This window comes from Tachypleus tridentatus, chromosome 2 (assembly GCF_004210375.1).
Source record: "Tachypleus tridentatus isolate NWPU-2018 chromosome 2, ASM421037v1, whole genome shotgun sequence".
NCBI lineage: Eukaryota > Metazoa > Arthropoda > Merostomata > Xiphosura > Limulidae > Tachypleus > Tachypleus tridentatus.
In genome coordinates this window covers 67,486,265-67,499,601 of record NC_134826.1, presented here as the reverse complement: position 1 = coordinate 67,499,601, position 13,337 = coordinate 67,486,265, and the positions used below count along the sequence as shown (strand labels likewise).

The 13,337-nt window shown below is 32.1% G+C and overlaps 1 protein-coding gene across 7 annotated transcripts; it reads left to right on the top strand.

The window, feature by feature from the left end:
* Positions 1 to 1,702: 1,702 nt before the first annotated feature.
* On the top strand, positions 1,703 to 12,993 carry LOC143244094 (B-cell receptor-associated protein 29-like). 7 transcript variants are annotated; one of them, XM_076488161.1, is made up of 9 exons: positions 2,117 to 2,200; positions 5,431 to 5,531; positions 5,794 to 5,944; positions 6,960 to 7,060; positions 7,873 to 8,020; positions 8,964 to 9,090; positions 10,127 to 10,235; positions 10,658 to 10,758; positions 11,933 to 12,993. In XM_076488161.1, exons 3-9 carry the CDS (start codon positions 5,853 to 5,855, stop codon positions 11,978 to 11,980), a joined length of 726 nt encoding a protein of 241 aa, XP_076344276.1. In that variant the 5' UTR covers positions 2,117 to 2,200; positions 5,431 to 5,531; positions 5,794 to 5,852; the 3' UTR covers positions 11,981 to 12,993. The 7 variants fall into 7 exon arrangements, with proteins under 7 accessions (XP_076344275.1, XP_076344271.1, XP_076344272.1 ...); XM_076488159.1 differs by having other exon boundaries at positions 5,431 to 5,560; XM_076488160.1 differs by lacking the exons at positions 2,117 to 2,200; positions 5,431 to 5,531 and adding an exon at positions 1,703 to 1,724.
* The last annotated feature ends 344 nt before the right edge of the window (positions 12,994 to 13,337 follow it).

Genomic DNA, 13,337 nt, shown 5'->3' with positions numbered 1-13,337 from the left:
TGCTTCAGTTCCCCAGGTACAGAAATGTCTCCGATTTCAGACACATCTTCAATCTTACTTACACAGTTGTCCAGCAGGGGAAAGTTATCATTCTCTGTTCGTCGTTTCCATAATGGTAGCTTTTTTTGAAAAGCCTTTAGGTTTTCTTCTGCTTCGATGATGTTGAATCCACCGCCCTGCATCTGTTGATTGAGAGCATTGGAGATATCGGCCATGTATGCCAAAATGAGAATGAAGTTAGATTTTTCGAAGCAATCTGCATGACAATGTTGGTCCTCTCGCAAAAACAGGGCTAATTCCACACGCATGGCAAAAACACGATTCAGCACCTTTCCCTGGGATAACCACCAAACGTTAGAATGGTACAGAAGTACCTTAAATTCAGAGCCCATTACATTACATATCTCTCTGAAAATGCAGTGCTTCAGGGCACTATTTCTCACAAAGCTCACACATTCCACTACAAATTTTAATACTTCTTCCAGTTTTGAAGGCAAGGTTTTTGTTGCCAATGCATGCCTGTGCAGAACACAGTGCGTTGCAATGATGTGTGGTGCATCGGCTTTCACCAGCGCACCAAAACCAGTGTTTCGTCCCAGCATGACTGGAGCTCCGTCCGAACAAACTGCAGAAACCATATTCCACAAAAGATCGTTGTCTCTGAAGAAGTCATCCACAAGTTTCTTCAGGTCAGCTGCCTTAGTTGTTGATGCAAGAGGCTTACAAAATAAAAAATATTCTTTTATTTCGTCGTTCTTTACATAGCGCACGAATACAAGAAGCTGGCTTAGATTGGAAACGTCGGTGGTCTCTTCGAGCTGAAGGCTGAATTTTGCTGGGCTTGAAATCAGATCTGCAACTACTTGAGCCAAGATGTCATTGCTCATGTCATCTATTCTGCTGATGATGATGTTATTTGAAAAAGGAATTTGGGATAACTTATTTTCAGCAACTTTTCCCAGCATGATATTCACCATCTTCAATGCAGCTGGTTTTACGAGTGCTTCACTAATGGTGTGTGGTTTGCCCTGCTTTGCGATCAAGTACGCAACTTCGTACGATGCTGTGAGGATCGGTTTGTCGATGGGTACAAAGCCGAGAACAGACAAAGTAACCTTTTCATCGAACCTGGGTCTTTTATCTTGAATTCAGCAAGCGTTGTGTTCTTGTATTTCCCATCTCCATGCAGCTTTAGGGAGTGTTCTCTTAGTTTTGCTGGTGCTAGACTAGAATTGCTCAACTTGGCATTGCAAATCATGTATTAAGGACGCTGACTCCCATCATGTTCCGTTATACACGTGAATCCATATTGTACGTATTCGTCCGACCACTTTCTGTTTTTGCTCGACATAGTTAGTATGAAGGGACTGAAAGATTAGAAAAAAAATCACAAATGACGCACGATTACTACAGTCACAAGTCAACTGCTAAGTGCACGAAGTTCCCTGCAGCACAGATATTAAGGCCAAGTGATGTGACGTGATCAGCCGCAGCCAAAGATGGCCAAGTGGAGCATGACGTCACGAATCATACGAGTGTGGTGAACGGAATGGACACACACACAGTGTGTGTGTCTTGACCTCCGCTGAATCCCTGGGGTTCGATTGAACCCAGGTTAAGAATCACTGGTTTAGTTCGAATCACATCTTACATTCAATAAAATTCGTACTAGATATTGTTGGCCTACAAACTAAACATTCTGTCAGATTCTCAAATGCTTGCCTGTAAGTGTACTTTTTCTTGTAATATGTGTATTTTTATTAAAATTATTTTGTTTTTACTACAAACGAAATGTTTAAAAAGGAATGTTAGCACAACAAAAAGCTACACTGCTTATTACAGAGGCGTGTGATAACGTAATGTTATGGAATTGTGGGTAATATGAAATCAATCTTGTTTTGTGAGTACGTTTAATCGGTTGGTTTTTTATTTGGTCAATCGTTTATTTATTTATTTTTATTTTCCTTTTGTTGCATGGTTTAATTAAGCATATTACTGTAGAAGTAAAATCACTATTGCTGATCAGTAAAATAAAAAAGTAATATGTTGTATTTTGTTACTTCTAGCATTTCTACTGGAGGAACATTAAACCTTACTTTAGACGCCCAGTTACAGTTAGTGAAATATAACATACCTTGTTAGACCTAATCCGGGTGTTATGTTGCGTAGATTAACACATTGTCAACAGCAATAATACTCTGTAGTTATCTTTGTTAATAGATCTGTATATTGCTTAATTGTTAATGAATATTTTTTGGAATAACTTAAAGTTTGTGATTTTTTTCAGCAAATTAATATTATTTTTAAGGCTTAATACAGTAAACATATAATGTGCAAGACACTGGATAATGGTTTTTGCACTTGGTGATAGCCGTTATTAATAATATGCTGTTACTCTATGGTTATTGTTAGGTTTAAAGCCTAAATAACAAAGCTACTAGTTTTTAACTTGTAGAAATTGACCACAAGGTAATTTGCGTGGAAAGAAAACTGCTTATTACCAACATAACAGCCAATAAGGGACTTTTGGTCCTTTAAATATTTTTTTGCACTACATGTAAGATAAAAGATTAAAAGTAAAAATTTGAAGTTCACTTTTATTTTTCAAGCAATCATTGATTCCCCTCCAACTTGTGTGAGCATGTTGACAAGGCATTTCTAATGTTTGTCTTCTTGTCAGAAAAACGATTTTTTTTTAGGTGGATTATAGCCTTTCATTTCCAAATATACCAGAAAAATTGATATGTCTGTAACCAGTTGAACCCTTGGATAATCTTATAAACTTTATTTTTATTACCTCTTATCTATTTTTTTAAGAGAAAATGTAAGATTTTTAGCTTAAAGACAACTCATTCATCCCCAGAATAATGTTACTACATGCCTTCTGTGAACCATTTCTAGAACGTTGTCAGACTTTCCTAGATAAGGAGCAAGACTGTATACAGAGTCCTTACTGAGAACTCACTGGTGATTTGTAGAATCAGTAAATACATCATAAAATTATATTAGCTTTACCACTAGCTTTGGTGGTTTGAGTGACTTATCTACCACCATGCCAAGATCGGTTTGTTTTTATATTAAGTGTGTGATTCAACTTGTGATATTTTTGTACAGTTATTATAATTAAAGGTCACTTGCCAAGCATCTGTCTGAGTTAACAATTTATCCAAGTTATCTTTTAGCATGTTAGCATACTCTGTAAGTGTAGAAATATCAAATGTTGTATTCTACTAACCACTTATTTTGCTGTTATCATTACCTCTAGTGTAAATAAGGCCCAAGCACTGACCAACCTCTAAAACACACCATTAGTGACTAAGATTTGCTTTTGCTTTGTACACCAACCCTAAAATTATGTTTAGTAACCTCTTTCCAATTCCCCAATAGTGTAAGTTTATTTTCTGTGTAGCTTTATTAAACCTTTTAGAAATTGTAAATCCATCAAGTAGCTCAAATTTTTTCATTCATTGAGGTAAATAAGAAACATTAATGGTGCACATATCAGATGAAACTGTGCCATGAGTTTTTGTATTTTGAATATGGACATGGGAGGGAGGCCAACTTAATATTCTTTGTGGATGATTTCTTGTATAGCTGAGAGTGTTAATGTAGTACCTCAAATATCACTGGCCTAGTAGCAAACAAAAGTATCATTTAAAGTACTATCTCATTATTTGCCAGATGTCACTGACTTGTAGTAGGAAATGTGTGCTATATATTATTTGTGGTTCTCTTTTGTGCTGGTATCAACTAAATAACTGATGAAACTATAAAACTGTTTTCTGTGTTACTAACTGGGGTTGTGGAGTAGCTTAACCCAAGAATTTTATCTACATTGTCATATACAATGGCCATAAGTATTTTCATAAATATGCAAATCAACATAATTCTGTGTTCAAAATGTGCACAATCACTGAAATGTACTGCAAGTAAGACGTTTTTAATCTGTGATATAGTTGTGATATTCTTGTTATGCTTGATAGATGAAAAGAATTGGTATTATGTAGCTTGCAGTAGCCTAAATAGGCATAGCAATCACTTGATTATGAAGTAGTCCAACCAGTAAGACCTTCATTTCTCAGTCATGCTTTTCTTTCTGTTTGTTATAACTAATCAAAGTTTGTTGCATAAGATCATTATTCACTCTTTTTATAAATAGAATAAATAGATGTGATATAAATTACTAACCTTTAGTTTTTTAAAGTTTAAGCCATATAATAAAGACTGTAGCATTAGAATAACTTGAGTTTCTTTATGTATACCATTGCATTAGGTTGAACTTGCATCAACACTAGCAGTTGATATAGTGCTGTTATTTCATAAGGAAAACTTGAACTAATTTGGAATATACTTTTCATTCCAATCACTAGATGCCATTAGTATTTGTATTTAGTCTATAGTGAACAACTGAGAATATTCTATATTATCTCTTGACAATCTGTAGGTCTGTAAGAATGTGTTAAGAGTTTGTTTCTGTCTTTGTCCTTTTAAGTATAAAAGTGATATGGTAACATGCTCTAGTTTTTACATTGAGTACTTTAAGAAACTGTAAAAAATGTAGAATTTTTTGAGAAATGGAAGGAAGAACATAATGTTATGAAATACTTTTTAATGAATTAAACAAAAACAGGACACAAATTGGAATATTTTATCTTCAAATATTATGGAAAAGTGTGCCTAAATGCTACGAAATAAACAGTAACAAGAAATATATTAGAGTGAAAACTATCAGTAAGCCTACTTTTATATAGAGCCAGTTCATGTTTGTAGAATTGAAAACTAGAATAGCCAGCATATTCCATGTAGATTATAAGGAACATTTTGAAAATAACTTGTCAGAATTAAACTGCCTGGTTACTGTTAAGTAACTTTGTCTCATGAAGCCATCTTGTTCCAGCTCTTGTAGGGAAACATACCATTAATGTCGTCCATCAAAGCATTAACAAAAGCAGATACTCAATATAACTGAAAATACCTCTCCTGTCTTATACACACTATCAGTTGTTTACTTCTCTTCTGACAAAAACTGACAGTATAGATGTGTTCATCTCTAATTTGGTATCAGTGGTCAACCACTGTACTGACTATTGAATTTAGTTGGTCCTGGCATGAAGCTGAATATGTAAGAAACACTTGAGTCTTCTAGGTGTTGAAGTAATTTATTGAATTAATTACTTGTGAATTTTGTAAGTATAATTCCAACATAGTTGCAAACTATGTAATTAAACTAACAACATCAGATGTGAACTATGTAATTATAGCACCAACATCAGTTGGAAACTTTGTAATTACAGCCTCAACACCACTTGTGAACCACGTTGTTATAACCTAAATAACAGTGTGAACTACGTAATTATAATAATAACACCAGTGTGTACCATGTATTCACAATACTAATACTAGCAACAAGTGCAAATTTTGCAATTGTAGCCTTAACACCAGTTGTCTGCAAGACGAATAACAATCATAGAAAGACAAAAGGGAAAGTATAATTTTTCCTTCTTAAGTCTCTGTCCAGCTGGATAAATACTGTAAGGATTTTTGTCTGTTACAAAGAGATGTATGTACTGTCCACTGTTAAAATTGTGGTATTTATTATTAGAATGATATTAACTGATTATTATACTGCCATGTTCAGTATTAGACTATTGGCTGTTTTTAATCAGCTCATTAACTGTTAGATGTAAAGTTAAACATCTCTTACTACTTGACAAAAAATTTGAATTTATAAGTTAATATTGATTTATTGTATTTGTATACATTAGGTTATATTTTTAATGTATTGTGTTACAGAAGTGCTTCTTGAATATATAAAGATTTTGGTAGTAAGGACTTGTTTCTAATATTGGACCATGAGCATTCAGTGGACCCTAGTAGCTGGATTTCTTTATGCTGAGATAGCATTTCTTATTCTGCTACTTCTTCCTATAATTTCACCAACAAGGTAAGATAGCTCACATTTAACAGACCATGAATATTTAGTGGACCATGGTAGCTGGTTGAACTGTTGCATAATCATGCAATATGGTATTAACTTATTGTTTGTAGAAAAAATAGTTCTTGATACATTAAAATAGGTACAAGTTGGTCTTTTAAAATGCATTTTACTAAATACAGAGCTACTATAGAATGTACAAAAACTAGTAAAAGCAGTAAATTTGATATGAAGGAATTAAGATATAAACACTGAAACATTTGTTTGAAACATAACTGTTGCCTTCATTAAAATGTTTAAATCTTTCTGTTTAGGAAAATATTATTTTCTCGTTCTTGACATTTTCATGTTTCTGTAAAATATAAGGTTCATTTCAACATTTAACTTTGTATCCCTGTATCCATTTGTTAATAATCATAAGTAGTTTTGTTTGTCAAGTGAGTTGCTAGGATTTTATGGTTTTTAATAAAAAATATTCACCAACAAGTAGCTTAGGATCAGATACTACACAGAACAGTTGTTTCTACCATACTTCTTGTTTAACTAGAATCACCAGTAAATATCTCCAGTTGTTCCGACTTCATTAAACATTCAAACTGTAGTTACAGATTTTTAGTTTTCTATTGAAGTATTCAACAATAGATACAGTTTATAATGTTGTATGTTGATATCCTTTAATACCATCAAGTTATGGAATAGTATTAATCAGCATATAGTGGTGTGTCAACAACTGTAGGGTAGAAACTGAAAATTGTAAATAAATAAAAAATTGAAAGTATTGAAACAACAGTAATTTTCTATGATTTTATGCTATAAATAGTAAATACAAATAACACTTAAATGATGATGTTAGAATTACAAGTATTGGATTTACAATGCTAAAATTGGGGGCTCAATTTCTCTTGGTGGACACAACAGATAGTCTGATGTAGCTTTTCTATAATAAAACATTTGGGACTATAAATACACACACATATGTGCCCAAGTGTTTATGATGCTGTATTAAGATAAAATCTTATTATAGATGGAGCCAAATATTCAAGTCAAGATTATGCCAAGCTGTAAAAAGGCAGGCACATGTGTATTTTACTGTATGTATTGTTGGATTTGTACTTCTCTTCCTAGGTAGGTGTGTTATTTACTTACTTATGATTCAGTAATTTTTAAATATGTAATTTTGTAACAAACAAAATATTAGTGTTTTTGTCTTCATTGAATTTCAGTTTATATAACAAATTAGTTTTCAAAAGGTGCATATTTATTAGTAATTTTAAAATTTTAGTTCCCCCACATGGACATGGTTCTGGACAAAGACTCCTGTTTCCACTGTTGTTGACAGCATATGGAATGTAATGTTTTTCTTTCAGAATCATATTAAACATTTGTTACCTGCTTATTTTCCTTTCTTTTTTTTAGTTCACACTGCTAAGACTTGGGTTTTGCTATTGATGATGAGAACAGCACAGATGCCCTATTGTTTAGCTTTGGACTTAACAACAAACAAATGATACAGTAATGCATACAAAATAAACATACTTACTATTGAAGTTAGCAGTTCTAGAAGAATGTTATAACAGTAAATATTCATATGTGAAATTTGATTCATTTAGGATAGAAGCAATATAATTATCATTCACAGCAAGTACCTGTTTTATTCCATTTTTAGTGTTACAAATGTAGATTTCTAAAGTAAAGAGAAATTTATTTACAAAATTTATAGTACCCTGTGAAAAAAAAAAGCTATGCCTACATGTTTATGGCTGTAGGTGGATTTTCCATCTGATATTTTAGGCACTGTAGCTGTGCCCACATATTTATAGTTGTAGTCAAATATTTTGTTTTGTCTTTTAGTTGTTGTTTAGTAAGTGTTAGTGAAAACTTTCCTTGATATTATAAATTAATATGTGTATTACAGTCATGGTTTTACTTTTTTGCAGACTCTATCCGTGAAATGAGAAAACATGGCCAGGGTAAAAACACAGAGTCTCAGCATGGCCATTTAGATGCAGAACTACAGCGCAATGTTCGAGTGTTTCGTGCTGAGAGAAATTTTTACATCTCTGGATTTGCTCTCTTCTTGTGGTTGTAAGTATAGAAGTTAAAGTGCACGTCACAACCTTTTTACAGTGTAAATTTAGTGTGATCCCATATACTTGATGTCATAGTTGTCAACTGTTGTTCATTTTATGATATTACTGATTTAGTTACATGAAAAAGGTGAATACCAGATATATAGGGATACTGAGTAAACCGTAGATATGTTTCAGATGTTTTAGAGACTGTGCAAGCTTTACATGAACATTACATCTGAGTTATCTGAGTTAGTCAGATATTGATTTGTCAGGGTCTGGATCAGACAGTCTGTTACTTTTGTAACATTGGCTGTTTAGTGTACAACAGACTTGTACATTATACTAAAAGTGTGCCACAGTTGGTGTAGATATATGTACTAGGTTTGGAATTGTAGTCATCATACTTTCTATAATGAGGTTGGTCCACTGGACCAGCTACAAGTATATTCAGTTAATATATAAAGGTTTGTTATGTGTTATCTCTCTTCTTGTCAATGTAAGTATAAATTACTATACATTTTATTAGATCTTTCATTTGTTGCTGTGTCTTAATTTTATGAAATGCTGTAGCTTCATTCTTTCCATTTGTAACAGAATGAGTACACTAACATCTCTGCTGATCACAAAGAGTAGTGCCTTACATTTGATCTCGTAGATTCTTTGGAACTGTAATAGCATAAAGATGTGAGCATGAATTTTAAAACAGTCAATGACCAGACACAGTCAAAGTATTAAATAACCCATGTGCCATATTTAGCTCTTTAACAAATACATCAAAGTATTAAATAATCCACATGGTACTGTACCATGTTTTTATTAGTTGTTAATGTACCATGTTTTCATCAGTTAATGTATTATATTTAAGGAACTGTTTTGTTTAAAATGAAGTTGAGTTTAAATTTAAAAACACGTTCTTTCTTCTTTCTTTGAACTAACTTGACATTTTCTTCTTGTAGAATTATTCGTCGCCTCTTGATCTTGATTTCTAATCAAGCTCTTCTATTGGCTCAATGTGAAGCATCTATGAAGCAAGCATCCAGAGCCTCTGAGACTGCAGAGAAACTCATGAAAGATTTAGAAACTGTATATACTCATTTTACCCTTATTATCTTGGTAGTCTGTATTAATTGTGCATTGATAGAAATATCATTATGTTAAAATATGAAGCATAGTACACTAGGTGCATTTGAAATTGAATCACATGCAACATAACCACACAACACTACCTGTATTCTTAATGTTCCAACCTAGCCCTAATTAAGTTAAAAATGATTTAGTCCTTTCTGTGTATTATACTTACATAAAGCTTCACAGGTGTACACAGTAAAAGTGATAATAATACTGTAGGTAAAATAATATTGTTGGATATTGTAACACGACGAGACACAGATAAATGTTTTGGAATTCAACAGATTCCATCTTCATCATGATGTAATTCTTTTATTTTCCTTTAGGTACTGAACATGAATTTTGTGTTACCTTATGCTACAATAAACAGTGTTCTTTATCTACAGGTGTAATAATTAAATATCATTCAGGATAATACAAATTGGCAAAAGCATGTATACTGGTTATCAGGAATACATGTTTGGTTGTGTATTAAGTTAACCCTAACTTGTGACTTCTCTGAAGTTATTCTGAGAGACTTGTAAAATCTTATGTATGTTGAATATTGAGCACATAAACTGTTGGCTATTCACTAAAAAAAAAAGAAATTTTAGTTTTAAAATGGAAAGTTAGAATCTGGAATACAATCTGTTGACTTCATAAAAAAATAATAGATGAGTGGAATTAAGCTGTAAAAAAAAAAAACTAAAAAAATAACTGGTAGTAAATGTAGTTTTCAAACTATTTGTTGGTTAACTAATAAATATGATCATATTCTATTTATGTTTAAAACTTCTTATATTCCAGTGAAATGTAATACAAATTGTAATATAATATCTTTTAGTGTGGAAACATTACTTGTTTAGAGTTTAATAGTATATACACTAAACAGTCTTCATATTGTTAAAGTTTTCTCTTAATTACAAGTATTAAGTAGTTTTACATGTGATTTTGTATAAACAATATCACATGTAACAAAGAAGGTAAAATATACTTAGTTTTGCTATTGCAGAAAAACAAACTGGAAACTGCAGATAATGATGACAATGACAAAATACAGTTGGAATCTAAAGAGAGAGAGGTTATCAGATTAAGAGAAGAGTTGAGTAAAACCAAAGAAGGTTAGTATGTTATAATAACATGTATATCACCAATATCAACCCACATCACAGCTTCATAAGATGGACATCACTAATATTAATCTACACCACAGCTTCATAAGATCAACTTGTAAATGTTTTATTAGATTCAGGTCATCATTAATAATTCATACAAGTGTTTTATAAGACACAGGTTACTAATAATAATCCTTTCCATAAGAGTGAATGTTTCTACTGTTGACATAGCATATTTTTAATGTTGATGTCCATAAAGCATCTATTTGTACATTGTTATCTTGTTTCTTAGTACTAAATTATATAATTAGAACTTGCCTAGTTTGAGTACATTTAATTAATAAAATGTAAAGTTGTTGATTTGTGCTAACAAACTGTTTCTAGCAAGAAGGTAGCTGTAATTATTACAGTTCTTGTTTTATTTACAGAGGTAGAGAACACCAAGGAAGATATGGAATTGATTAAGTTACAGGCTGAGTCTGTGAACAAAGAGTATATGAAACTTATGGATGAATATAATATACTTCAGGTAAGTAATGTTTTACTGTGACAGGTAGAATTAAGATGTACTTATTGATGACAAACAAGGAAGTTTTGAATATTTTATTCCACAACAGTACTTACCTTCCTTAGATTAGCTATTCTTGTTTGTTGCTGCCCTCTATATCCAAAATTTTTCTTTATGCATGCCACAAACCTTACACTAACCCCTTGTTAAAACAGTATATTCCAACGTACGTCTCATGCAAATCATCAGTTAACCAAGAACGGTGTGGCATGCACATGTAACTCCATCTGTACTCCTCTACCAAACCTCCACTTTTCATTTGGCACTGTTCATGTTTGGACAAGCTTCTTATTTATGTACGACTGTCTTTGACTTTGTTTTCCTCACAAAGTTGTTCATTTTCAGCTTCATTTGAATCTATTGTTAGTCTTCCACTTAACCTTCACTGGTATTTTTTTTTTATATTGGCTCTCAGAAGGTATCCACAGATATCATGAGGGATTTTTCCAATACTTTTCACTTTCTCTCCTCCACTTTAGATGATGCATGATGATTTGCATGAGAGGTACATTGCAATGTACTATACAAAAAAGGGGAGAGCATGAGACTTGTGGCATGCATAAAATGAGTTTGCATAAACAGGGTGGGCCGTAAGTCCCTACCCATCCATATATCGTATGTATCCAGTGTATCTGTGTGCTGTTCCTCATTCTTGCTGCATAATATTATGTGACTCCATGTTCTGCGAGACATTTTCCTCAGTGTAGCAGGGGTTATTGTTACAAATGCCGTGGTAACAGCTGCCTTCAACTCATCATTAGTATTATAACGTTGTTTATAATAACATATGTATGGGTAGGGACTTACGAGCAACCCTGTAGAAGTTAGCACTGAACAAAAATAGTTAATCTTGTTAGAAGTGGTAAGTACCTATTAGAAATACACTTTTAGTATAGGAAAATGATAACTTACTTTTTTTGTACAAAAAACAAAATTTGACAAAGTAGGTTCACTAAGGGAAATAGGGAATAATGAAAAAGTTCTAAATCTATTAGTATGTAAGTGAAGTACATATCATTTAATAGAAAACTACACAAAAGCAAAGTAAACATGAAAATGTTAATGTCTACTGTAACTGTATTGTTCAGACAGTTCTATTTTTTCAATGTATCTTGAATTTCATGTATTTATTTAGGCCGAGAAGTTAAAAGTGGAGCACTCGGAGACCAAGAAAGATAGTTAATAGTTATGGTTAATGTTGAATAATTCGTTGGGTTTGAAGTGTTATGGTCTGATTTTGAATTATTATGTTCAGAATTTGCTTTAGTGTAATTATCAAACGTGTACAATATTTCTAACTATTAGAATAAATAAACAGTTTTAAATATTAAAATATAATCCATAGTAATGAACAGAACGTTTTTTGTTCTTTTTTAGTCAACTACATTTCAATTCACAATAGTGATAGATTAGAGAAGTAATAGTTTTTCCTATTGTACTTAAAACTGCTTTATTAATGAGTTACTGCTATTATACTAAAATTTCCATGAAACAAACACGTTTCTCGTCAACATGTTTTTAAGTATGTTTTAAAATAGAAGTTCTACTTCTGTTTTCTTTATTTTTGTGGATTAACAACAGATTTGTCATTAAGTGTCCTTGGGACCTTGAAAAGTAACAACAATTTACTGTTAACAGGTGTTATTACGACCTGGAAGTTTAACAATAGATTTGACATTAACATGTCATTATGACCCTCAATTCTGAAACAGATAGTTTCTTTAGCATGTGCTCTTAAATCTTAGGGATTAATAACCTTTGTCATTAATTCATACATGTGTTAAACCATATTTTTCATTTGGGTGGATTTATGGTTGTATTTAACCTCTACTGAGTTGAACCATCGTATCTGTTTTTTTGTTTTTATGTGGAATTAAGTCTCCAAAATTGTGTATTTCATTGAAATTCAAATGATTGTCAGTATGGTGTGATATTTAGTATTAATGAACCAATACTGAACATAATCTGTATACACATTATTTAACACTTGAAATGGAGAATGTGGAATACATAGTTGCTTTCAATTGACTGAAAACCATGAATTCTGGAATATCTTATAGTTAAGACTTTAATATACTGTATTTGTCATCTATTACTTATCACTTGTATTTAATTATTCAGTTAATAATTTCATCATTTTTTTTCTTCTGATAATAAAGGTTTGTTGGATTCATTGTACCTTATTCTGTATGAAAACTAACTGGTTAATTGTTTTTCTTCAGAGAAGAATGAACTATCATTCTCACCTGTATAAGTACTGAATTTAAAATGTGTCCCATCCAGCTACCCCTAATGATAATAAGTGCTGTTCACATTTAGAACACTCTATGTATTTAACATTTTAACATGATATTAAGTTGTTACTGACTGCACATGCCTTCTCTGTGTTACTGTTAATAGTCCGTATTGCCGACAACAAATGTCGTCTCTACATTACTGTTATCAGTGTATAGCTATTGAAGGATAGTATGAAAACAAATGTTACTTTGAGAAGTTTCACCTCATTAAAAACATGCACAAACAAGGATGAACTAACAGAA

Coding starts and splice junctions, on each gene's coding strand:
- LOC143244094 (XM_076488160.1), top strand. CDS start 5,853: ATGAGCATTCAGTGGACCCTAGTAGCTGGATTTCTTTATGCTGAGATA. Junction 7,061..7,872: donor ATTTGTACTTCTCTTCCTAG/GTAGGTGTGTTA, acceptor ACTTTTTTGCAG/ACTCTATCCGTGAAATGAGA. Junction 10,236..10,657: donor GTTGAGTAAAACCAAAGAAG/GTTAGTATGTTA, acceptor TTTTATTTACAG/AGGTAGAGAACACCAAGGAA.